The 25,912-nt window shown below is 38.0% G+C and overlaps 1 protein-coding gene across 4 annotated transcripts in view; it reads left to right on the top strand.

Moving 5' to 3' along the window:
• Positions 1 to 25,912, top strand: part of LOC138742358 (vesicle-associated membrane protein 2-like) — a 163,639-nt gene that overhangs the window by 58,511 nt on the left and 79,216 nt on the right. For 3 of the 4 annotated variants that reach the window (XR_011344100.1, XM_069896656.1, XM_069896657.1), the window contains one exon: positions 649 to 774. Coding sequence is in view for 3 of the 4 variants with exons in the window: in XM_069896656.1 (XP_069752757.1) it covers positions 755 to 774 (20 nt within the window). In the remaining variant the exon portion in view is untranslated. Of the gene's footprint in view, positions 1 to 648; positions 775 to 10,214; positions 10,514 to 25,912 lie in introns of all 4 variants that reach the window. The other variant, XM_069896658.1, reaches the window with a different exon arrangement.

Genomic DNA, 25,912 nt, shown 5'->3' with positions numbered 1-25,912 from the left:
CTCTAAATTTGCAAAGTTATGCTGCATTTCCAATGATTCCCACAGATCGACTGACATCAGCATTGTTCTGCTCCAATTAACATGAAACTTCTCACCCCTTTTAACAAATATTCAACCATCTCTGCCTTGAATACTCAAAGAATCTACTTCCTCTGTAATTTGAAGAGTTCCAAAGTAGTCAATCTTCTGAAAGCAATAAATGTCTACTATTGTAACGGGGGTGAAAAATGGTCACAGAAGGGCAAATCTGATGATCAGACAATGGTGTTCCCCTTCTAGCATGTGGAATTAATGTATGAAAGTTGCAGAAGCAAAAATAAGATACTGATCAATCAATTCTTTTTAGATTGCCTAAAAAATTTTGCATGTATTTCGAGAACTGCTACTTAGTTTGTTTTAGTCAATAACGTGTTTTAACCTTGAAGTGTGTCAAGAATGTGAACTCAATGCTTTACAGATATATGAAAAAGAATGATTATGAAATTGAGTTTATTGTCATGTAATTTGAACTCTGTACAAATACACCAAAATTTTTGCTTGCTGCAACAAACAAGAACTTTATTAGAAAAAAATCAACTACAAAAAAATGCAAGTTGGAACATAACTTTTATTTCCCACTCCTTAAAATATTCTACCTTTTTCTTACAGCTCAGAGGATTACTAGATCTGAATAGATTCATTCTACTTTAATCTGAACTAGTCTGATCCCCAGCTCTAACATCGAAAAAACATCTTGGCATTGTTCATCCATCCGATGCTGCCTGAATCTTTCTGGTAATTTTCCTTGTATGAAAGACCAAACATATGTTTCAATTGCTTGCTTTTTGAAATATAATCAAATCATTACAGTTATCTTGGAATTTTGCAAAAGCATTTTCCTCAAAATAATCTCTTTTTGATTAATTTGGATGTGTTTAACATATATAAAATTTATCATTGATAGCATAATAAATATATACTTTCCCTCACATGTAATGTGTAAATATTGAAAATCAATCCAATTAAATACACCAAGTATTGTAAAAGAACAAGGAGTTATTGTATAAATTAGTATTGTCAAAATATCAATTGAAATGAGGTACTATTATAAATATATTCAATTACTTTCTAAAAATAACATAACTCATGACATGGGATTTTAAAATTAAACAACAAATAAACAGCAAGCCGGGTGATATCTTAATTATCACACTGCACATACAGAAGCCAGTTAAATTTTGAAATGTAATTGTTTCACAGCTAAGACTTTTTCTATCAAATGAAATTACCTGAGAAGATATTATCCATCAGGATATTTGACAATAAATGGTTTCAAATCGTACATTTATTCCATTTATGTTTCTGAACTGTGGCAACTTTTTTTTTGGCCAAACATTCCATTTTTAATAATTGAAGAAATACAAGGGACCTGAGACAATTAAAACTTCATTTCTTTTTAAATTGCTTTCATAACTCACCAGAGGTTGAGCTTCCCTTTCAATTGACCTTAATCCAGTTTGAAATCCAATTTGCACACTTGAGCATATATTATCCTTTGGTTACATGAAGTAAATAAATGATCATGACCTGCTGTTGCTTTTATGAAATATAAAATGGACTGCAGTTTTATTTTAAACTGCTGGAGTAATAACCAACACACAAAGATCTGGAAAGTTGTGGTTAATACAACTACAGTGATGGCCTGAGACAGGGCCAGTGTTTTTAATTTCATACGCTATATGTGCATAAAGATAAAAGGTAGTAACATTAGTCAGACAGGCAAAAAGGAGACTGAGAATCCAGCCATTATGCAGGTTATTTACAAAACTACAAAGCAGGATGCATGTAACATATTGGTTGTGAAAGAGTTTTACATTATCTTCACAATTTGATGTTTAAAGGGGGAGGAGTGGCATTGCTAGTCAGAGAAAATATCACAGCTGTGCTTAGGCCCAGAGGGCTCATCTACCGAGGTCATATGGGTGGAGCTGAGGAATGGGAAAGATGTGACCACACTGTTAGGTTGATTTATTGACCACCCAATAGTCAGAGAGAAATGGAGGAACAAATCTGTAGAGATAGCAGTTCAATGTAAGAAAACAAAAGTTGTGATAGTAGGAGATTTTAACTTTCCACATATTGACTGGGACTCCCATACTGTATATTAAAGTTTATCAAATGTGTTCAGGAAAATTTTCAAAATCAATATATAGAGGTACCAACGAGAGAGGTTGCAATGCTGATCTCTTACAAGGGAACGAAACAGGTCAAGTGATAGAAGTATGTGAGGGTGAAAAATTCAGTTTCCGAAACAGAATTTATTTTCATGAGCAAGTCATGAAATTTGGTGTTTTGTGGCAGCTTCATAGTGTAAACATTGATATAGTAATGATCCTAAAACATTACGATCAAAAAAATAAAAATAATCGTGCACAAAAAGTAAGGCAGTGTCTTTGGTTCATTCATTATTCAGGAATTTGATGGCAGAGGGGAAGAAGTTGTTGTGCCATTGAGCACTCGTCTTTAGGCTCCTGTACCTTTTTCCTGATGGTAGAAGAATGAAGAGGGCACAGCCTGGGTGCTGGGGGCCCGCTGCTTTTTCAAGACACTGCCTCGTGTAAATATCCTCGATGGAGTGCAGTCTGGTGCCTGTGGTATCGCAGCTCTGAAGCTTATTCTTGTCCTGAGAGTTGGCACCTCCATACCAATGTTATGAAATAAGTTAATAAAATTATGATAAAATGTATTTTAAAAGGGTAAGATTGTGAGGTTTAGTTATTAGGTCACATTTCATAATGCAAGAGTAGACTTCATTTCTGCAGTTGGCTTTGCAGATACAATGGGGAGTGTTTGTGAGAGTTTCATAAGCAGGTGTTCATTGACCAGCATGTTTAAACAGTGTCTAGACTCAAGAACTGAGAAAATCTTTTGCTACTAGACTGGTGCCAGAGTTTTAAATTTCTGGTTGAAGTTTGTTGTCCTAAGAGGGGCCATGTGACTTTGCAAAAAGAGAGAGAAAACCTACATTTTTGGGGGGAGAGACAGTTTGTGGTAAAGGCTGCAAAGTGGCAGACCTGTTGCATGGCCCCATTTCAGGACAGGTTGAGTTCTGAGTTCAGCCTATTCTAAATCTCTGTAGCCAATTTCAGAGGTTGTGGCTGGTTATCGTGTTTCTACTGAAATAGGGGAAAAAGAAGAGGTTATCTTTTGTAAAAACCCAAGAGAGGGCGTTTGTTTCATAAGACACTTCATTTGCTGATTGAAGATCAATTTATGTGTCCAACAAACAATGAATCTCTCTCTGAAACCAACAAAGACCTTCCTGAGCATTCATAACTTAAGTTAAAGCACCAGAGCCAGGTGAACATAATAAATGTTTAATTCTGTGCACAGTATGGAAGATCGCCTGATACCAGTGAACTTGGAGAAGTGAAAAGTGAATGATTGGACAGTGAAAAGGAAGTTTCTTGAACATATAATCATTACATGCATGTGTACTTAAAATTAGAAGGGAGTTAAGTTAATAGTAATAAGTTATATTGATCTTGTTATTATATATTAACACAATAAAACCAGTTTTGCTTAAGTAGCCATTGTCTTGGTGAATTTTTGTTGTTGCTGGTTTCTGAGTTCTTTGGGGCTTGTAACACCAGGCAGTGATGCAACCAGCCAAAATGCTCTCCACGGTACACCTGTAGAACTTTGAGAGTCTTTGGTAATATATCAAATCTCCTTAGACACCTCACAAAGTATAGCCACTGGCAAACCTTTGTGATTGCATCAATATGGAGGCTCAAGGACAGATCCTCGGAGATGTTGACACCCAGGAATTTTAAGTTCTTGACCCTCTCCATAACTGAGCCCTCGATTAGGACTGGTTCCGCTGACCATTTTGGCTTCAGTGACCATAAGGTCATTAGTTTCAAGATAATTATGGATAAGGATAGGTCTGGTCCTCGAGCTGAGATTCTAAATTGAAGAAGGGTCAATTTTGTTAAAATGAGAAAGGATCTAGGAAGAGTGGATTGAGATCATTTGTTTTCAGGTGAGGTTGTGTTCAGTAAATGAAAGGCCTTCGAAGGTGAAATTTTGAGAGTGCAGAGTTTGCATGTTCCAGTCAAGAATAAAGGCAAAGTTAACAGGCATAGGGAATGTTGGTTTTCAAGGAATATTAGCAATCTGGTTTAGAGGGAGAGAGAGGTGTATAGCAAGTATAGGCAACAAGAAGCCAATAAGGTAATGGAAGAGTATAGAAAATGTAAGAAAATACTTAAGGAAATTAGGAAGGCAAGAAGAAGTCATGAAGTTGCTTTGGCCGATAATGCGAAGGTAACCCTGAAGGGCTTCTACAAATATGCTAAGAGTAAAAGAATGAGGGGCGATTTGATAGAGGTTTACAAAATTATAACGTGTTTAGACAGAGTAAATGTGAGAAGGCTGATTCCACTTAATTAGGAGAGATAAATACAAGAGGACATTGCTTTAGGGTGAAAGGGGAAAGGTTTAGGGGGAACACGAGGGAATTTCTTCACACAGAAAATGGTGGGAGTGTGGGATGATCTGCCAGCTTGAGTGGTGAATGCAGGCTCAATTTTAACATTTAAGAAGAATTTGGACAGGTACATGTATGAAAAATATGAAGGGCTATGGCCCAGGTGCAGCTCAGTGGGATGAGGTAGAAAAATGGTTTGGAACAGACTAGAAGGGCCAGAGGGGCCTGTTTCTGTACTGTAATGAGCCGTTGTCATACCCACACTCCTGTTCGGCTCCGAATCATGGGTACTCTACCGGCATCACCTACAGCTCCTAGAACGCTTCCACCAGCGTTGTCTCTGCTCCATCCTCAAAATTGATTGGAGCGACTTCATCCCTAACATCGAAGTACTCGAGATGGCAGACGCCGACAGCATCGAGTCCACGCTGCTGAAGATCCAGCTGTGCTGGGTGGGTCACGTCTCCAGAATGGAGGACCATCGCCTTCCCAAGATCGTGTTATATGGCGAGCTCTCCACTGGCCACTGTGACAGAGGTGCACCAAAGAAGAGGTACAAGGACTGCCTAAAGAAATCTCTTGGTGCCTGCCACATTGACCACCGCCAGTGGGCTGATATCGCCTCAAACCGTGCATCTTGGCGCCTCACAGTTCGGCGGGCAGCAACCTCCTTTGAAGAAGACTGCAGAGCCCACCTCACTGACAAAAGACAAAGGAGGAAAGACCCAACACCCAACCCCAACCAACCTATTTTCCCCTGCAACCGCTGCAACCGTGTCTGCCTGTCCCGCATCAGACTTGTCAGCCACAATCGAGCCTGCAGCTGACGTGGACTTTTACCCCCTCCATGAATCTTCGTCCGCGAAGCCAAGCCAAAGAATGTTCTATGGTTCTATATTTACATTGTGCATATTTTTTTCTACTTCTCACCATTAATTATGCTGCAATAACGTGGCCAAGTGAATTAATTCTGCTAGTCTAATCTTACTTGTCCATTACAGTTACTTGGGGCTTTTTCTGTGAAAGGTTTACTCTTGAATGCGTCCAATCTTGACAGTTTCCTTGGTTACTTTTTGTTCCATGTATCTTGTTGCGCACCATACCAAGTAGTTTGCACCCTTAAAACATGGTCAAATTATATTTGGAATCAGGTCTCATTCGGTGGCATCCTTGACTTTCGACAGATAGGTAGTAAGGGCAAGATCCATTCCACATATTTTAACAAAAGTTCTAATATGATACTCCAGCATATACAAGGTGGTCTCACCCTTGTGAAAATGCTGCCATTAAATGTTAAACAGCATTGTCTGCACTCACTGTCACTTCATTAAAAAATAGAGGAAAATCTCTCCCTCCATCAATCACAATTGTCCTAACCCTAAGGCTTGGAGCATGACTCATCACACAGTGTGTTGCCACCAGCTTTGTTTCTCTTACAAGCAGAATGAGAGAGTATTTTTAAGCCCCTTTCACACTTGCATCCCACTAAATTGGCCATTCAGTGTTGTTAGGTCTGCTTTGTTCATGAATGAGTGAGACAAACACCAGACTGAGTCGAAATCAGGGTTCTTTGTTCTTTATTACCGGATTGTAACACTTGCAACTAAACATGTTAGTCGGAGAATGCATTCTGCCGTTATCAGCAAAATGGTGATTTTTTATACCCTTGGATACATGCTTAGAACATCATCATATCATTACTTGTCCAATGACTAAAACTGTTGCTATCCTTTCCCTGCTAGCTTCCTACCTCTCAATCCATCAATGTCTTTCTTATCTTGTAAGTACAAGGATGCATTCACATCTTGTTACAGCCCTGTACAGGGTAACTCCTTACACATTCCCATCTCATGATGTTTTACCTAACAGGAGTACAAGGACACCTCCCCTTCTTGTTACAGCCCTGTACAGGGTAACTCCTTACACATTCCCATCTCATGATGTTTTACCTTACAGTGTCCCAGGATAGGAATGGGGATTTGGCTTTTCTCACTTGACCACTCCTAACTGGGACACTGAATATATCCACATTTGCAAGGAGCCATCTCCAGGATTAGGACTGTTCTACCTTCTACCAGTGATGCCATGACGTATCGAGTGATGCCCTAAATCCTGATCAATGTATTATGATCCTGTATTTGAACAAAATTAATCATGCCTAATTATAACATATGTACTGCACAGTATGACAGCATGAGCCCTTCAGCTCCTATTGTTGTTAAGTCAGATTTCTGATCCTGATTTTAAACTTGAAAGTAGTGACAGTGAAGACAGTAATGTCCAGAATGATTTAAAATCTGTGACACTGCACAGCAGCTGGAAAAAGGATTTGTCAGATTCCAGATCAAAATTAATAGAAAAAACAAATTGAAGATAGTGATCATGCTGAAGTTAGAGAGAAAGCCCTCTCTGGTGAAGGAATTTTAAAAAGTGCCAGTTAGATATTATTTCAAAGAAGGTTTATTAATGACAAAATATAGGTTACTTGAGATTATTGCAAGTGATGAATAGGCAGTGGTTCAGCAAGTTGTAGTTCCTAAACCCTATAAGAGATGAAATTTTGAACATGGCTCATAAAACACCTTTAGTTGGGCACCTTGGGGCAAAGGAAACTGCCTATAAAATTTTGAAATGATTTTACTGGCTTAATTTTAAAAATCAAAAGATGTTAAGAGATTTTGTAAGACTTGTTACACTTGCCAAGTTGCAAGGAAACCTAATGAAGGTCCCACAGTGGTACCTTTAAAATTTGTTTTTGGAGAACTTTTTTTCTAACGTAATTGTGGACTGTGTTAGACCAATGCCCAAAATAAAAGCTGTAAATCTATATCTATTGACCATTATGAGTGCCATTTCCAAGTTTAAAAAAGCCATACCACTCAGCAACATTAAAGCAAAAAAACTGTGACTTGGGCTCTTAAAAAAAAAAATTCGAGTTTGTTTGGTCGGCCTAAAGAAATAAAATCAGACCAGGGAAATAATTTTATGTCAGGTGTATTTCAGCAGTTAGTTTATGAACTGGGAGTTAAACAAATTGCATTGTCTGCATATTACCCAGAATCTCAGGGAGATTTGGAGAGGTTCCATTCAACTTTAAAAACTGTGATGGGAACTTATTGTTGTGAGAATGAAAAGAATTGGGATAAAGGTGTTAATTTATGTTTTTTTAAGTAAGAGAACATGAAGTTAGAGGACCTTTAATGTTGTTCAAAGAGCAGTGGGTTAATGAGGATGTACAGATGAAATTGTTGAATTATATTTCAAAGTTTGAAGATCGCTGGAAAAAAATTGTAAGGTAGCTGAAGAGAATTAAAAGTGGCTCAAGAAAACATGAAGGTTGCAAGCTTTCAATTCATTATGCCACCAGAAAAAAAAGATAGAAAAAAAGAAATAAATAAATAGATAAATTGGAAAAAAAGAAAACATGAAGGTTTGGAATGACAGAAAAGCATAACAGAGAAGTTTTAAACCAGGAGATAAAGTGTTAATTCTGTTCTCAACAATGTTTAATCATCTTAGAGCAAGATTTTCTGGGGACAATGAGATAACATCTAAGGTAAATAAAGCTAACTACATAGTTGTGTTATGGGTTATATTACATATCATATATATAAATATGTTTTTAAAAGAGAGATTGTGGGGGGGTTTAGTGTTGGTCACTTCACAAACAGATGCTTACACTTCTCATTTAAAATGCAAGAGCTTTACTGAAGCTCGACATTCAATGGCTTTGCAAAAATCAATGGAACTGCTTTGGAAGGAACTTCAGAAGTAGGTGTAAATGGAACAAAGTCAGGGATCAAGGGCTGATAAAGGTCTTTCAAGGATTGGATTTGGAGACGGGAGAGGTTCTGCTTTTTACAAGCAGAAAAATGAAAGAAGAAAAGGATTCTTCTCTTAGAGGGAGAGAGAAAAGTTAGTTCTGCAGTAGCTTTGAGGCTGCAAGATGGCAAGCTGGCAGGCTTGTTGAAAGACCCCATTTTGAAGATGGGTTGTGAGTTCTGAATTCAGTCTGATGAAAATCCTTGTCGAGGAATACAAGAGGAAATGGCAGGCTAGAGTGTTTCTCCTGAAATAAGGGAAACAAGAGGAATTCCGTGGTGACCTAGAAGAAGAGGTTATCATTTGGGAAAACCCATGAGGGGCAAGTTTCTTCAGCAAGACAATGAAGGGACTGATTGATGGAAATCAGTTTGTATGTGTCCAATGAGCAACAAATATCTCTCTGAAACCAACAAGAACTTTCCTGAGTGGTAACCATTTACCTTTAAACACCAGAGCCTGGTGAAAATTCATAAATGTTAAATTCTTTGCACTATATAAGGATTTCCTGATATGGGTGAACTTGAAGAAGTGAGAAGTGAATGATTGGACTATTAAAACAAATAACTTTTTCTGAACATAGACACATTACATACATGTGCACTTAGAATTAGAAGGGGTTAAGTTAGGCTAAATTAATAGTAATAAGTTAAAGTGTGATCCTACTTTTTATGTTTAAAGAAAATTAAAGGCAACTTTTGTTTAAGTAACCATTTGTCTTGGTGAATTTCTATTGCTGCTGTGTTTTGGAGTCCTCTGGGCTTGTAACAGTTGAAACTCTTGAAAGAAGCTGTGACAACACAGAGGTCTGGTAGATTTTTTAAAGCTAATTTTAATGTTAATTTAGCTAAGAGTGAATTTTGTCATGCTCTTGGTTATGTTATTAGCCAAGGAAAATTGGAGCATGTTCAAGTTAACAGTCAGACAATTTTTGAATTTCTCATGCCCACAGGTAACAAAGTTATTAGGAGGTTTTTAGCAATGGTTGGATATTATGCAAAATTCTGTAAAAAAAAACGTGTTGATATTGCTCTTCACTTGAAATATTTAGAATATTTGGATGGCCATGTGTCAGAAGACATTTCACAAACTGAAAGACATGTTATGTTATCAACCTGTCCATATACACTTGAATGATCATTCTCTGTGATGTAGGAAAACTTGACAGCACATTCGCAACACTGATGCTGTGAAAAATAGCTCTGCTGGGTCCAATCGTTTTCTTACCATTAATGCAAAGCTCACTGGCCTGCAGTTACCTGTCTTATCCTTGCTACTCCCCTTCAATAAAGGAAAACCATGAGCTATTCACTAGTTCTGGGACCTCAACCGGGGTGAAGGAAGATGCAAAGATATTTGTCAGGGCTCCAGCTGCCCCCTCCTTTGCTTTCCCTGGTAACCTGAGATAGATCTTATCAAGACCTGGGGATTTTTCAATCTGTATGTGTTGCATTGCATTTAAAACCTCCTCCTCTTTAATCCTAATCCAAACACGCTCTGTTTATTTATATATATGGACAGGACCCAGCAGAGCTATTTTTCACAGCATCAGTGTTGCGAATGTGCTGTCAAGTTTTCCTACATCACAGAGAATGACCCCAACTGCATGAAGAATGTTTTGGTGCTTGTAGGATTAACAGGAGGAGGATGTGATAGATTATTTTGAGCCTCCAATATTTAAAGGTGTTCACCATTTCGAAACCTTAATCCAAAGTGATTGGGTTGCATTGAAATGTGTTTGCAACGTGGTGCCGATGACCAGATTGATGGACATCTCCTGGTCCGCTCCCCCTTTACCGTTCCTCCCATATTTTACAGTTGAGCCTTTTTTTTAAATTTAACTCTGTTTCCCTTCCTCTGCAAAAAAAAAAGCCCTTTTGATTTATTCCCCTAATTCGCTTTTCTTTCATTTGTCTCGAAGTTCATTCCTTTGACTGAGTTCTCTGGACCCTGCGCCTCGCTGGATGATCTGATTGTGGCTCCCTCGCCCTATTCCACCCCCTCCTCCCCGGCTCCGCTTCCGCCTGCCTCGGAATGACTGTCTGTTACTTTGCATCTGCGTTTTATTTTTGGCTCTGCCTCCGGGAACCGAACTACCCGGATCACTGACGTCAGGCAGCCGCTGAATAGCCATCTTTGTTGCAAGCTGAGCGACGGGAGCAGTCGGTGAAATCCTGTTGAATCTCCCAAAAAGAAACTTGAGAAGGAGGACAACAAAATGTGAGTGGAAACAAAGGGGGGGGGGGAGCGGAGGGAGAGGGGAGAGGAGGGGAGGGGAGAGGAGGGGAGAGGAGGGGAGGGGAGAGGAGGGGAGAGGAGGGGAGGGTCACCCTTCTAAATATCAGTCTGGAGATTGACCCGGCTTGCTCTGATTTCGTGGACATCGATGCTGTTCACAAGAGGCTGCTGTCCTTCTGCTCTGGTGCTGAAAAGCCGGCTGCCGGAGCGATGAGCTGAGCTCATTGGGTGGGTGTTGCGAATATTTGCTGACACTTGGGCGAGGGAGCAGAGAGAACGGCCTGCGAAAGGAGGTGTGTGGAGCTGCTTCATTTATTCTGGGATTGTTCCATCGATCACGGGCCGAGCAGGATGAATGTTTCACGCCGGGGGCCCCGATTGTGCTCGCTGCCCAGGCAAGGGCGAGCTCAGAAACTCGCAGTTTCGGCTGCAGTTGGAAGGGGTTTGGTTTGATGGAACGTTTCGGCCGTGCTTTGAACCCCAAAGGAATTGGGGGTCAACTTTTTGGAAAATAAACAATGCAGTTCCCGAGGGGGAAGCTTCTGCCCCGCGAAAATGTCTGGAACGGGTTATTAAGAATAACCACTTACGGGAAGCAGAATTGTAAGAGCTGAGATGTGCGAGTGATTAAATTCAACTGCTCGTGTCCTCTTAATTCCATGCCCTTGTGAAGTTCAACGCGATCCGTGATCATCATTTAACTGAGAAATCGGGTTTTCAGCTCAGTGGACGAGACATGTGAGATGAGACATGTTTTAATGGACAATTGACGTGGGGGTCCTTTTTTAAAAAATCATTTTAATGGAAGTAATTTTACACGAATACTGGAAATAAATTATTTGCAATATTGATGGTTTCCCTCAAATATAATTTTACGGGTTAGTGGAAGTCATCGTGGGGATTAGAGTCCAGTTTAAAATATGACATATTTTAATAAAATGATTCATTTGAATTCTATTTCTGAGCCTAGAATGTAGTTTGGAACATGCTCTTTCACTTTCCCGTTAAACTATTGGATTGGGTTCATTCATAAGATTCGTACTGTACACAATACATGTTTAAATGAATAATTTTGCAGAGGTTATTCTTGAAACAGCTCCAACACACTCATTTTTTTTTTAATCCCAGCGCTTTTCCATAAGCAGATGAAGTCTGCTTGACTTCACTCGTGCCTGCGTAACCGGAAATGCACTTGATGGCTTGAAATAGCAATGACTCTGTCATGTATGGAACAGTTTTGATATCAGCATCAGCCTTCTAATAATAACTTATCAGGTCTCCAATTAGAAAAGTGAGAACTGAAGGACTCATTAATTTGGAGCTTATAACTTTTTTGTTTAAAAGAAGCGGATTTTTTTTTTACTTTTTACTTGACTTTAAAGAGAAGCCACCTGATGAAAAAGGTTGTCAGCTATCATTCTCCGAATTAGAGTTGTGGTAGCAGTGATTGGAGCAGCAATATCAATTAGTTTCAATAAAAACTGTAATTGTTATATGGTTATGCCAGTTAATGTAAACTTTGGAAAATACACATGCCAAAGATATGAACAGAATCCTATGAAGTTAATCATTGCAGTCTGTATTTTCAATACATGGAATGAGTGCTTTGAAATATTGATAGAGGAGGTTACCTATCTAATGCATTGCATATATAATTTTAGCTGATCAAGTTCACATAGAAGGAAGTGAGCTGACATTACCAATGTGCTGCACGTTTATTTGTGTGAAGTGCTTACTTGAAAGTCAGCAAATAAGCAAATAAAACAATCGGTAAATTGAAGAACTGGTGTGGAAGTGTCTGGTAAGGAAAGTTTGACAAAGGTTAAATTAAGATGCTTTTAATTATTTTCCCCTCTAAATAAAGATACTACTATTCTCAGTGCAGTGTAATGTCAGCACTTATTACATCAATGCAAGACAGATACATGTGGTGAGAAACACGTGTCACTTTAATCATCATAATCTGCTACACCTGCATATTCATGCTCTACTTGTATCTTCACATAAGTCAGTGTCAGGAAATGTACCGTGATTCAAGATTGTTCTAAATATTAACTCTTCACTAAATTATTTTTTTGCTTAAAGCTCTATTCTAACAGTCAAGGCTGCATTAAGATAAGCTGAAAAATGTATTGAAGCTTTTACTATTATTGGACATTGTTTAGAATGTTACATTTTGATGTTAATTTGAACTGACATGTGTATGCAATTGGAGTCACAATGTCATCAGGAAAAATAACTGGAGGGAAGAAACCCTGTGTTCTTTTTCTGGAAAAGTGCTTTACTGTTTTTAGCGGCACAGTTGGCTTAGCTGTTAGCACAACGCCTTTACAGTACCAGTGATTGGGGCCGGGGTTCAAATCCCATGCTGTCTGTAAGGAGTTTGTACATTCTCTCCGTGTCATCCAAGTAGCTCTGGTTTCTTCCCACCATTCAAAATATACCGGGGATCTAATTAATTGGGTATAAATTGGGTGGCACAGACTTGTGGGCCGAATTGGCCTGTTACTGTGCTGTATGTCTAAATTTAAACATTTAAATTTACATGGTGGTTTAATAACCTGTGTATTCTGATTACTTCATGGAAGCAACTCTGGGAAGAAAACAGTTGTTCCTAAATGAATAATAATTATCTTAATATATGGGGAAATTAATCTAATTAATCTTTCAGTTGATTTTGCAACCCTGACAAATCATCTGCAATGTTATTTACCCTGGTTATGATTTCCTTCCCTCTGTTTCCTTCTGCTTTTGGAAATCTATGTTTTATTTTCTTGTAATTCTCTTTTCTCTGAAAGAAAATGATGGAGATACTCTGCAAGTTAGACAACATCTGTGAAGGGAAGAGTGGTACTTGAAAATTAGTGGGGGTTGCATTGCTGTGTGTGTCAACATAGACTTAAATGGCAGAAATGTCATCATTCTGTGTCATAAAGGATGGAAACATTTCAAGTTGATGACTTTATCAAAACACAACAACACTTAGTAATGTCATAGTGAACAATAGCAGGAGAGTAGACTTTTGTAGACTAACTCCAGGATTAGTTATTGGTGTAACACAATGATCCAGTAGTCAGTGCTGTTGTTTTACTGCTCTGGTGACTTGGGTTCAGTCCTGATCTCCAGTACTGCCTCTGTGGAGTTTGCACATTTTCTTGTCACATTTCCACATCCCAAAGATGTGCGGTTAGGGTAATTGACTACTGTAATTTGCTCCTTGTGTTGGTGAATGACCAATGACTTAATGAGCATTTGTGAGACTAAGTTGCAGAGTTACAGAGGAATGGAACTTGATGGGAGTGTTCAGCTGGGAGCCAGCAAGGGTTAGATGGGCTTAATAGCCTCCTGTCTAATAATCATCTTTTGCCTGGTTTCTGCTAATTGAGTATAAATTGCAATTGAAATTTGTTGTGAACCCACATGGGCCAGTATATTTCCTTCCAGGCTTTATAGCCCTTGTATCTACATCTGTGTTTGTATTGGGGATCATTTTTTGCACTGATCAGATGTATTTGGAAAATTAAAGTCAGCTCATGTTTGCTTTGGTAGACTTCAAGTGAAGTAATATATATTACATAATTTGACATAAATACAAGTTGACATCCAAAAGTTTGAAGGTTATTTAAGGTTTGTATTTTTTTTTTAAATTGAGCCTTTCTTGTATCTCCAGCTCCTCTTGTGTATTTACATCTAAAATAATTTAAACATTCACATAGTCTTCGGAGGGAGACATAGCATCTGAGTTTATATTATTTCTTCGGTCATAGCATGGGTAAATATTCAGCTTCCTTCATCTATCTATGTAACAGCTATCTTTGATTCTCTGAAGCAGATTCTCCATAACAATCCATTGAGCCTCAGCTGCTAAAATTTGCTAGCACATTAAAAGCCTATAAAAGTGGACTTCAAGAATTAAGAAAACAGCCTGGGTATTTTTTCTTGTGAACCCCAAGTATCTGCTATGGTTTGAAGAATACTTTTAAAATCTCAGATAGTAAATCACCTGTGGCATTAATCAAGGTAACGTATGAGAATGTGCTACATTAAAACTTTCTTCATGTTCAGTATTTTTTTCGTCACTGCTGAGGTACATCAGTCTCTTTAATAATTTATGGTTAACTTGCTGTAAATATGGACCTCCTAAGTTCAGTTCACTTAGAGACTCATTCTGAGGAAGATGATTATTTCATTGTGGAGTGGGGCTAGTTGTAAATCTCCTGGCCCCTCTCCAAGACTGGTACCATGATATTTTCTCAAAGAAAAAAAAAACAAATGTAATATCTTAAAATCTGAGACATGACATAATTCTACACTAATCCTAATCCACGATACTGTCATATCTAAAATCTCTTTTTGAAAACATTCCTCACTGTTCAACTAATAATAATATAAAGTAATAAAATGAATAACAAATACAAGTCCACAACTGAAAAATCCCCAAAAATAAAGAATTCACTAAGAACTTGGCAATCTTTGTAAATATAAGATGAGCTTCTTTCTGAATATATACTCAAAATATGTTTTACCTTGACTTATGATGTGCCTAATCTGACAAATGAGAAAATACATGTAATTATGCATTGTGTTGTCCATAAATGTAGTCCTTGACAAATTCATATAAAATTAAAAGTGTATTTATAATTTATTGGATTTGAATTCAGTTCCCATGGCTGGGATCAAGAATGATTGGGAATGAGATTTGAATTTAACATTTTCAGATGAAGGCTGGTCTCTACTCTCAGCTTGATTAATGATTCCTCATTTTGTGCAAGGCATTGGCTTTTTACAATTTAAGGTGGTACACAGAACTCATATGTCCAAACTTAAATTAACTCATTTTTATGCAGATATTGATCTATTATGTGAGAAATGTAAATTTTTTGAAGCTTCTCTGATCCATATGTTTTGGGAGTGCCAAATTTAGAGAGATTCTGAAAAGACATTTTGCAACTTTATCAACAATTCTTAAGATTAATTTGGAACCTTGCCCCTTAATTGTTCTGTTTGGTTTTTCTCCTGATTCAGATAAACCTATATCGGCATCTCAGGAAAAAGTTTTAGCATTTACCACATTGATAGCCAGATGAGAAATTTTATTGAATTGGAAAGATGATTAATCCCCTACTTATACAGTGGCTAAGTTTAGGGAAAATTAGATATAATATTAAAGATAGAAAGTTTCAACTTATGAAATTGAGGGGCCCATTCTTGGAAATTTTGTTATAATTGGAAGAATTAACAATTATTGTATGTTCCAGTGATTCATTGCCTGTTTTCCAGGAGTCGCCAGTGGTTCCACATTATTGGTTTTTAAAATTAATTATATAAGGTAACCTTGATTAGAAGAAAGGGATAGTTTCAATTTAGTTTTTAGGTTTTTTTTCTCTTTATTTTCTACAAGTTATTTCAACAAATGGGTTTAACATGGTGGCATAAATCAATTAAATGTTTGAGGTATTACAAGCAATTATTGATGGAGTTTTATCTACTTTTTCATTTTTTTGTGCTTGCTTACTTGTATACAAATTATTATGTAGTTGTCAATTCTGTATGCTTATTTGTTAAACTCAATAAAAAATATTTTTAAAAGAAAAAGAAAGTTAAGTATTTTGTGCTGTTATTTTTTCCATAACCAGCACCATTATGTGATGCTGATTCACTTCGTCCGATAAGAGAGGGCAACACAATTTTTCGTTGGTTGTTCACTACATTTCCTGTAGAGGCCAATGTCAGTTCTACTGCACTGGTCTCAGTTTGTTTTTCACTGGTAAGCTCTGTGGTCTGAGAGGCCATTTTCAGTTTGCAGGCTGGGGAAGATTAGTATATTTAGCCAACTGGGGAGCCCAAAGTAAGTTCAGATCTTGAAAGCAATTATGAGCATGGAAGTGGCAGCGCTCCTCCTGATCCAGGCCCTCCAGACAGAAATGCACAGACATTTACCTCACTATTTCAGCCACAGATTCCATTAAGAACCCCAAGTGCACCTTTGATGCATCTGATAAGAATGAGTGAAACAGGCCATTGATAGCCAAGAAATATCTGCAATTAATGGCCAAGCCCTCAATATACATAATAGCACTCTCAAATGGACACACTGGATGAATGGGCAGGTGTGGAGAATCTTAACCCAAATAGTGAGTGGCCCACATCTGTTGTCAATTAATCATTGATTTACCACAGGCCCATAACCTGTACCAAACAATCACACTTAAAGATATTCTGTACTAAAGGGAGAACTTGAACAAAAAAAAAATTAGCACTTGTCACATTGTCAATAAAGTGCCATTAAAGGCAGTATTACCTACAAAAAAAATGTCATACAAGTTTAATAGTTGGATGCTTTTTGAGCCATGATTATGTAACATTTTTATCACCATGCAGGGAAGTGCATTTGTGTTTTGATATCTTGTCTTTTTCTTTTTGTCCTATTCTTGGAGTTCACCATGTACCGAACTATTGCCAATTTACCCATACTCTCAGTGATGCTATCATTAGGACTGACATGTTTTATTTCTTTTACATCGTAAGATGCAAATGGTCACTTACTTGGAAGTAATGATTTTTTTTAAATGATAATTTTATTATAATATTTCTACATGTCAGTATTATGGAGCACTAAATTACTCAAGTTATTAAATGCTGTACAGTTTAAATGTCAAAAACATTTTGGATGCAGTCCTTAAATTGCACTGAGTTTGCTGAAATTGATAGAATCCTACAATTCACCATTGTGCACATGAATCAGGAAAGGAAGTATCAATGAAGGCCCCTACTTTTGAAGGGCATACTGTAGTTTCTGTTTGAAAAGCCTGCATTAACGATCATGTTTGCTAAATGATGACACCACACTTTTCTCACTGGGTATATTCAAAGACCGATTATTTAGACAAAGCACAGAAGCCTATCAGTGTCATTGGAAAAGTACCAAGTACAAGACAGTATTTTAAATAGAAAGAAGGAACAAAAAAAACCATGAATCATTGAATATTGTCATGTGTGACTTTGGCAACAATTATTGCACTGTTAGAAAATAATTCTAGTTCAAAGTATAGATCTATGCTATCGATAATTTAATTAAATATCTGTGCATTGTCCCTTGTTCTCTTGCACTCCATTGATCCATTATATAGTATGATGATGGAACTAAGTAATAAACCCACCAAGTATCTTGAAAATTGAACTGAAGGTCTTTCTTAAAATCTCATAACTTGAATGAGTAATTTACATTGAGTTTTTCAAGTCCTTGATCCTTATCCACTTGAACAGATATATGTTAAGAAGAATGAATTGAAGAAAGGTTCAACTTAGTGGCCTAACTTCTGTTGAGGGCACTTGCCATCTACATTGCTGCTGAGATATGCCATTGATTCACGTTTATCTTGGGTGCATCTGTTGAATGGAAGTGTCAAATTAAATGCTATGGCCATGGGTCAGGAAGGCTTTGAATGACATTGGGACCTTGATGATAGAAATGAGACATTGGCAGATGAGAACATTCCTGTACTTTAAAACTGCTGATAAAACTTTTGACAGACAGCAAATCTCATCACCCTTTTTGACTTCAAAAACTATTGAAAAGATTGACCTATTTCAGCAGTTTAATTTTTTTTTAAATCATCTGAAAGCATTTAAATGCACTGTATTTTTCCTTTCTTCTTATCTTCAGTCTTGCAGCCATTCAAATCTTTATTTAAATAAATATGGTCACAAGCCCTGCATCAAGTGCTGGAATCATGGAAATCCATAATCCAGCACAAGCCCTGAAACTAGAATCTGTCAGAACCTGCACATCAGCACACATGTCAAAGTTCCAAACTTTCTGCAACTCACAAAGGTATTTACTTGTCAGTTCTGAACCAATACTTGGTTACATTCCATATGAAGGATTGTATTGTACTAGCTTATTTATTGAAAGTCTTGAGAATCCAGTGGAAAGTTTTGTTCAAAGGAATTGAATTCCTTTAAAGCCATATACATTTTGGAAACCGAAAATATTAGGCTCTTCAAGCGACTGAATGGTTAAAAATGATTAAATTCAAAATTTAATTTTGATACACTGGGTGAAACTTGTATCTCCCATGGAATATATTTCTTCCACATGTGAGAAAATCCATTGAATAGATTTGGATTTATTTTTCTTTCATTGAAAATTACAGTTCTCTTAGATATAACCCTAAAAGTTGCATTTTTAAAAATCTGTTTTTATTTAAAATTATTAAGAAGCTGACTAATGTCAACCATTTCTATAAAAAAAGTATTACAAAAACTTTGAAAATGAATTTTCTATTATTTACAATGAGGTTACCCAATAATGGTGCATCTGGTTTCACCTCTGTGCGTAATTATTAATAAGTGAAGCCCTTATAGAATAATTGTGATGCAAATACTTAACAATGTTTAACAATATTGAATTTAAGAAAAAAGTTAATCATTCATGCAGCCAGAGAGTTGCATTATGATTAAAATCATTTGTAAAAATAAACATTGTAAAACCTTTATCCCTAACCCAGTCCATTCAAAATTTACATATCCATTGATAGCACAAATAAAAACTGATGTAACAAAATTCCAATACAAAATTGCTTTGTGTATTATCAAGAAATAGATGACTTGCTCTGATTTTAAGATTCAATCTAATTCCATTTTTAGTTAAGCTGTAAAACCTTTGCTTTTGTAATTCCTGATATCGCCCGAAAATCTTTGGCTTAGCTTCGCGGACGAAGATTTATGGAGGGGGTAAAAGTCCACGTCAGCTGCAGGCTCGTTTGTGGCTGACAAGTCCGATGCGGGACAGGCAGACACGGTTGCAGCGGTTGCAGGGGAAAATTGGTTGGTTGGGGTTGGGTGTTGGTTTTTCCTCCTTTGTCTTTTGTCAATGAGGTGGGCTCTGCGGTCTTCTTCAAAGGAGGTTGCTGCCCGCCAAACTGTGAGGCGCCAAGATGCACGGTTTGAGGTGATATCAGCCCACTGGCAGTGGTCAATGTGGCAGGCACCAAGAGATTTCTTTAGGCAGTCCTTGTACCTCTTCTTTGGTGCACCTCTGTCACGGTGGCCAGTGGAGAGCTCGCCATATAACACGATCTTGGGAAGGCGATGGTCCTCCATTCTGGAGACGTGACCCACCCAGCGCAGCTGGATCTTCAGCAGCGTGGACTCTATGCTGTCGACCTCTGCCATCTCAAGTACTTCGACGTTAGGGATGAAAGCGCTCCAATGAATGTTGAGGATGGAGCGGAGACAACGCTGGTGGAAGTGTTCTAGGAGCCGTAGGTGATGCCGGTAGAGGACCCATGATTCGGAGCCGAACAGGAGCGTGGGTATGACAACGGCTCTGTATACGCTTATCTTTGTGAAGTTCTTCAGTTGGTTGTTTTTCCAGTGTCTTTTGTGTAGTCTTCCAAAGGCGCTATTTGCCTTGGCGAGTCTGTTGTCTATCTCGTTGTCGATCCTTGCATCTGATGAAATGGTGCAGCCGAGATAGGTAAACTGGTTGACCGTTTTGAGTTTTGTGTGCCCGATGGAGATGTGGGGGGGCTGGTAGTCATGGTGGGGAGCTGGCTGATGGAGGACCTCAGTTTTCTTCAGGCTGACTTCCATGCCAAACATTTTGGCAGTTTCCGCAAAACAGGACGTCAAGCGCTGAAAATAGCAAGCATTAATTGGCATCGATTTATTTTATATATTGTTGGAAAATGGAAGAAAATGTTTAAGGAACTATGAAATACATAAAGTGCTGGCAAATTTTATTTTACTTTGCAGTTTACAAATAGACAATGTAAACACAATAGCATCATGAATATAATTAAACCAAAAGATATTCAGAAACTACAGTTGAAAGGATAAATTCAGGACGATCTGAAAGCCCAGTTGAATAATGTAGAAATAATTTACATTATAATAATGTTTCTTCTTTCTGTTGATCCTTTTTCAGAGGGTTGGTGATAACTATCCTGTAACTCACTTATGCTTTTTGAGTTTGCGCCCTACCCTAGCTCATTTCCTGATTGCTTGTAGTTGTTCAACAAATTCTTAACCCATCTCCTAACTATCTTGAGTTTATCCCAAGACACTGCTGGCCATATCTTAACCCCCATCGCCTCTTGTTTACCTATTGACGCTTGCTAATATGCTTTCGCAACTGACCTGTCAATGCTCCCCATTTTTACAAGGAATGCCTCAGATTCTACCTCTGAAACTTAAACCAAGCTCATGGCCGGTCTTGAATTTGGACACACCTCTGATCTCAATTATTCAGAATTAGCCTTCTGCTTATTCTCTCCACATCACTCCCTCTTTTCTCAAATATGCTCCTCCGAACCTGCTTCTTTCTGGTATCTGTTTTAAGATTCTCATAGAGGGTGCTACATCGATGAAATGAACTGCCAGAGAAAATGGTGGAGGCAATGACTATAATGACATTTGAAATATATTTGGACGGGTACTGTGCTTGGAAAGCAATGGTTTAGAGGGAAATGGATCAACTGCAGGCAAATGGGACAAGTTTCGAGAGGCAACTTGGTCAACGAGAGTGAAACATGAAGTCTACAGACAATGTGATTGTAGTAAAAACACACTAAAATACTAGAGGAACTCTGCCGGAATTGCATCGTACATAGGAGATGAAGATGTTTGTCAATGTTTTGGGCCTGAGCCCTTCTTCAAGGAAGAAAAAATAAGAAAAAAAACAGAAAAATTCAGAATTGAGATAGTGCTGGCTGTGGGAGGAGTCCAGACCAACAAAAGATGTTATTTGGATATGATAAGGGGAGAGGTGAGAATTGATTTCATTAGCATGAAAGATGTCAGGGAAAAGGGAGAGAGACAGAATTGGGGGAAAGTGATTGGGAAGAAGTGGAGGGGGTTGGTTTTAACAAAAGCCAGAGTGCCCAGTCTGAGTGCTACTGGTACCATGTAACCCAGTACTATCTGTTGCATGGTCAGGTGTGGAGGGTGGCTAGACACTCGACAGGATGAAAAACAAGACCAGTTAAAGGGCAGATGAACCCTCTCATAGAGTCAACGGCCATCTAGAAAACATATGCTGTGATGGACAGTGTGGAGGAAATTTTATGAATTAAAGCTTCATAATTTGCTTTTATTACTTAGTCTCTTCCAACATTAAGTTTCACACATAACTTTACTGTCTTTCCAGAACAAAGGGCTAATTGCTGTTCTAAACCCCCACCCTGGCTTCTCAGCTGGTCCAATGTGAAGCTAGGAGATGGATGACCTATTAGACAGTGTTATCTCTCTAATTGGGAGTACTGAATTCTTCCTAACAAGTTTCTTTTTGGTTCTCTCTCACTGTTTTGATAAACTTTAAAGACCTTCAAGTTGATGGCTGCCTGACACAATTTGTAAAGAGCTTTGTTTTTTCAGTTGCAAATGTTCCTGTTATCACATGTATTCTGATTATAAATATACCAGTTTCTGTAGCTCGGCAGAGACTTGGATCTTCGCTTTTAGAGGACACTGGTCTCTCCCTGGTAACAGGCTTTTTAAAATAAAGGCTTCCTAAGCAGTAATTCCTCTGTGCTTAAGTTTCTTTTTCTTTTTCTTTGGCTTGGCTTCGCGGACGAAGATTTATGGAGGGGGTAAATGTCCACGTCAGCTGCAGGCTCGTTTGTGGCTGACAAGTCCGATGCGGGACAGGCAGACACGGTTGCAGCGGTTGCAGGGGAAAATTGGTTGGTTGGGGTTCTACATCAAACAGAAAGGGCATCCCTTACATCAAAGCTTGGTGTGGTCATTCACTGCCACAGAATTTCCCCCAGCCGTCTTGTACTTTGCCATGCCACTGGATCCGGGAGGGGATGTTGAGAGGATGGGCTTGGACCTCTGTAACCACCCCCCCCCCCACCACTCCCCTAAATCCATTCAAGCACATGCTGTTCCTTTCTGAGAAGTGGGATATCCTCATTTCAAACCTCACAAACTGACTGAAAGGAACCATCATCAACCTATGGGATGGACAGCCAAAAGAAATTTTCAGTCTGGACTCCTTCCAGCAAAGTCTCTACTCTGAGATTTCTTTTTTTTTTTGCTTATTCCTTGAAGAAGGGCTCAAATTGTCACCAATATATCTTTATTTCCTATGGATGCTGCAAGACCAGCTGAGTTCCTCCATCATTTCAATGTCTATTAACTTGGTTAGAGTGTTGAGTTGGGCCCAAAAGTATGCTTCATTGTCACATTTAGCTTCAGAGCTTGATAATTGCTATTTAAATGCAATTTGTCGTGAGCAGTCTTATTTATTGATAATCACATGGAAATTATACTATGTTTACGATAGTGAAAAGGTCCGCGCGGAATTTATATATTGCCCTGATGACTACGCGAGTTTCCCCTGAGCACTCTGGTTTCTTAACTTCCCCCAAAGATGTGCTGGTTGGTTCATTAATTAACTGTGAATTACAACTAGTTTAGATGCATGGTAGGAGAACAAGGATGAACTGATAGGAATGTGGTACACGGAAATTGTGCAAGAATAGGACCGATGAGTGGTTAGAGAGCTGGCTTAGACTCAATAGGTTGTATATCATGAGGAAACATGAGAAGTAAAAGCAATTCATTCTGAACAATGATTTGTGCTGTCTTTTCAATTTATGTCTGGAATGTTCGCAGCTAAATATTCAATCTTTAAAATTGAAATATTGCTAAATTGGTGCCAACATATGTCATTTACCAACTATTTTAATAATTAGAACTATTGAGAAACTACTATATGGCTATAAATGTTTTCACAGTCTGCAGCCGTGAGATCTTATCAGAATTCTCGATGACTATGAATTACGCAGCATATATTTTTTTGGCAAATGTATTCTCTTGATGGAGGAATAGCGAAAAACATTTGCCTTGCAGTTTGTCTCCTGTGCCTCAAAAAAAATCCACAAAAAGATCTTGACCACAGGAAGCCAGTTCAGAAGTCATAAAATTTTTGAATGACAGAAAGGCAGTCTGATTGCTATGTAGATCATGAATTGGTTGGGAAAGTGACTTGAGGAGAAACAATGAAAAGAGAAGAGTTAGTACAGGGCAAGTTATTTCTGTATTTACTGTCAGAAAAATAAACCATTTGTTTCATTTGCTCAGTGTTGACAGTATCTTGTCTAGCCATTAATAGCAAGTACACAAAAAGGAACGACAGGGTAAATTTAAGATTGAGAGATTGTCTGGTCTGCCTGCCTATCTTATCTGTCTGTCACATAATTTGCTTACATTTTAAAGAAACAGTCAATAAATCTTCCTGAGATGGAGTTGTGTTCCTAATGATTAAGTATTTGTATGTCAGGAGGTGAGTAATTAAATTGAAAACTGCAGCTAATATCGTACAAGTAATTAATGAAAATTCAATGAATCATTCAAAACCACTAGATTAACTGTTTATTATTGTATTTAATACACCACTACTTGACATAGTTTGAAACAATGATAAAAGAATAAATGACATTAAATTGCCCCTTTAGTGTGCCGCCGAGCTTTGGGCTGCATTCACAGGGATCATCATAAATTATGTTGGTTTGAAGAAATGGAATGAAAATACATTGAAACCACTGGTATCCAGCATCCATCAGGATTGGTAGATGCCGGATAAGCGAGATTACCGGTTGCTTGAGACTGTGTGTTGCATGAATGGGGAATTAACGGTGAGGCATGCCAATTTTTAACTTTCGTATTTTTCACCCATTTATTTTCTGTGATTTATTTTGCCTGTTGCTTGAATTCTGAATAACAGGGATGTTACTGTATTTTCCCAGCTTAATGTAAGGATTAAGAACTCCACAAAGATTTTTCACCATAAAAGATCAGATAATTCCATTTGGAGAACTTAATCTGACCATCCTTGGGATCATGCTTATTTGTTGCCAAAATATGGTCTTATTAACTTCTACAACTTAATTTTAAACCCCTTTTACCCAGCACTAACATTCTGATGGTGATGTGGACTCCTGAACGTTGAACAGGTTTTCATGGGAGCTCAATATAATTATTCAATTTGGTATAAATCACCTTAACTGACCTGCAGGTCAGTTAATGTTAACAAAAATCCGAGTTAACATTTTTAAGGTTCCTTTTATTGTCCATCCTAAATGCTCTTCTGAAGTTGGTGATGAGCCCCAACATTATACCATTATAACCATTCAGGTGAATAAACTTCCATGTTGTCAGTTGAAAATACCAAGATTTGGATCCTGTAAATACATTTACAAGGCAGGATGCCAGGTGGACTAAAGGCAAATGTTTTCATGAATTTGGTGTCTTCATTTTTGGTAGAAGTTGAAGGTCTGAAAGACAACATCAGCGTAGCTTTGGGTAATTAGAATGATTTTTTATCATTGTACACTGAGTACCAAAGGTGAAAGAAGTGAATGCAGATGTAATTGTGCATCTTGAGAATTGTTGTAGTTGGAATCATTCAATCGAGTGGTGAGAATTCCATCACATTCTAACTTGTGCCATCCAAATGATTAAAATGGACTGTCTGCAGGTGAATTACTTACCATTGGAGGCTTTAAGTCAATAGTAATTGTATCCATGGTTCAGTTTGGTTTCTGGCCGGTAGAGATGCCCAGCCTGTCTTGACAGGGAAGTGCATTGAGCTATTTAAACTAACCTCTACCTTGTAGATGCCACTCCCCAGCTGCACCTGTCTTTTAGTTGGCTACATGGAGCACTCTGGCATTTCCCCCAATTCCGTCCTGCACTTTAAAACCCATTATTATCCTTTGTGTGAGGTATGAAATTACTCAATAGAGTAATTTCATATTGTTATACAGTGATGTAAATTATAACAGGTCTCCTTGATGCAAAACTCTGAGAAATATTGCCTTGATGTCAAAACAATCAGTCTCTCCACAAATCTGAAATTCACCTTGTTGGTTCTGTTTGGGGGAAAAAAGGCTGTGTCAAGATCTAGAATCAAGTCATCCTGATCAAATGCCTACTGAGTGTAAAGATGATGTCTGAAACGAGGCTAGCAAACTAATATTAAAGAGGATGCAAAAAGCTTCTTCGAGTATATAAAGAGTAAAAGAGAGGTAAGTGTAGTTATAAGACCACTAGAAAATGATATCAGAGAAATGATAATGGGAGACAAGAAGATGCCAGAGGCACTAAATGAGTAATGTCTCATTCATTGTGAAAGACATTAACAGTGTGCCAGACGTCAAAGGGTATCTGGAAAGGGAAGAGAGTGCAGTTATTATTTCAAGGGAAAAGGTGCTCATTGAGCTGAATGGTCAAAAGGTGGATAAATCTCCTAGACCAGATGGATTGCACGCTGGGTTGTGAAAGAATTATTGGTAGAGATTGTGGAGGCATTGACGATGATCTTTCAGGAATTAATAGGTTCTGGTATGGTCCTGGAGGTCTGAAAAATCA

Source organism: Narcine bancroftii, chromosome 9 (assembly GCF_036971445.1).
Source record: "Narcine bancroftii isolate sNarBan1 chromosome 9, sNarBan1.hap1, whole genome shotgun sequence".
In the NCBI taxonomy this organism is placed as follows: Eukaryota; Metazoa; Chordata; class Chondrichthyes; order Torpediniformes; family Narcinidae; genus Narcine; species Narcine bancroftii.
This window is presented reverse-complemented; position numbering and strand designations above follow the sequence as displayed.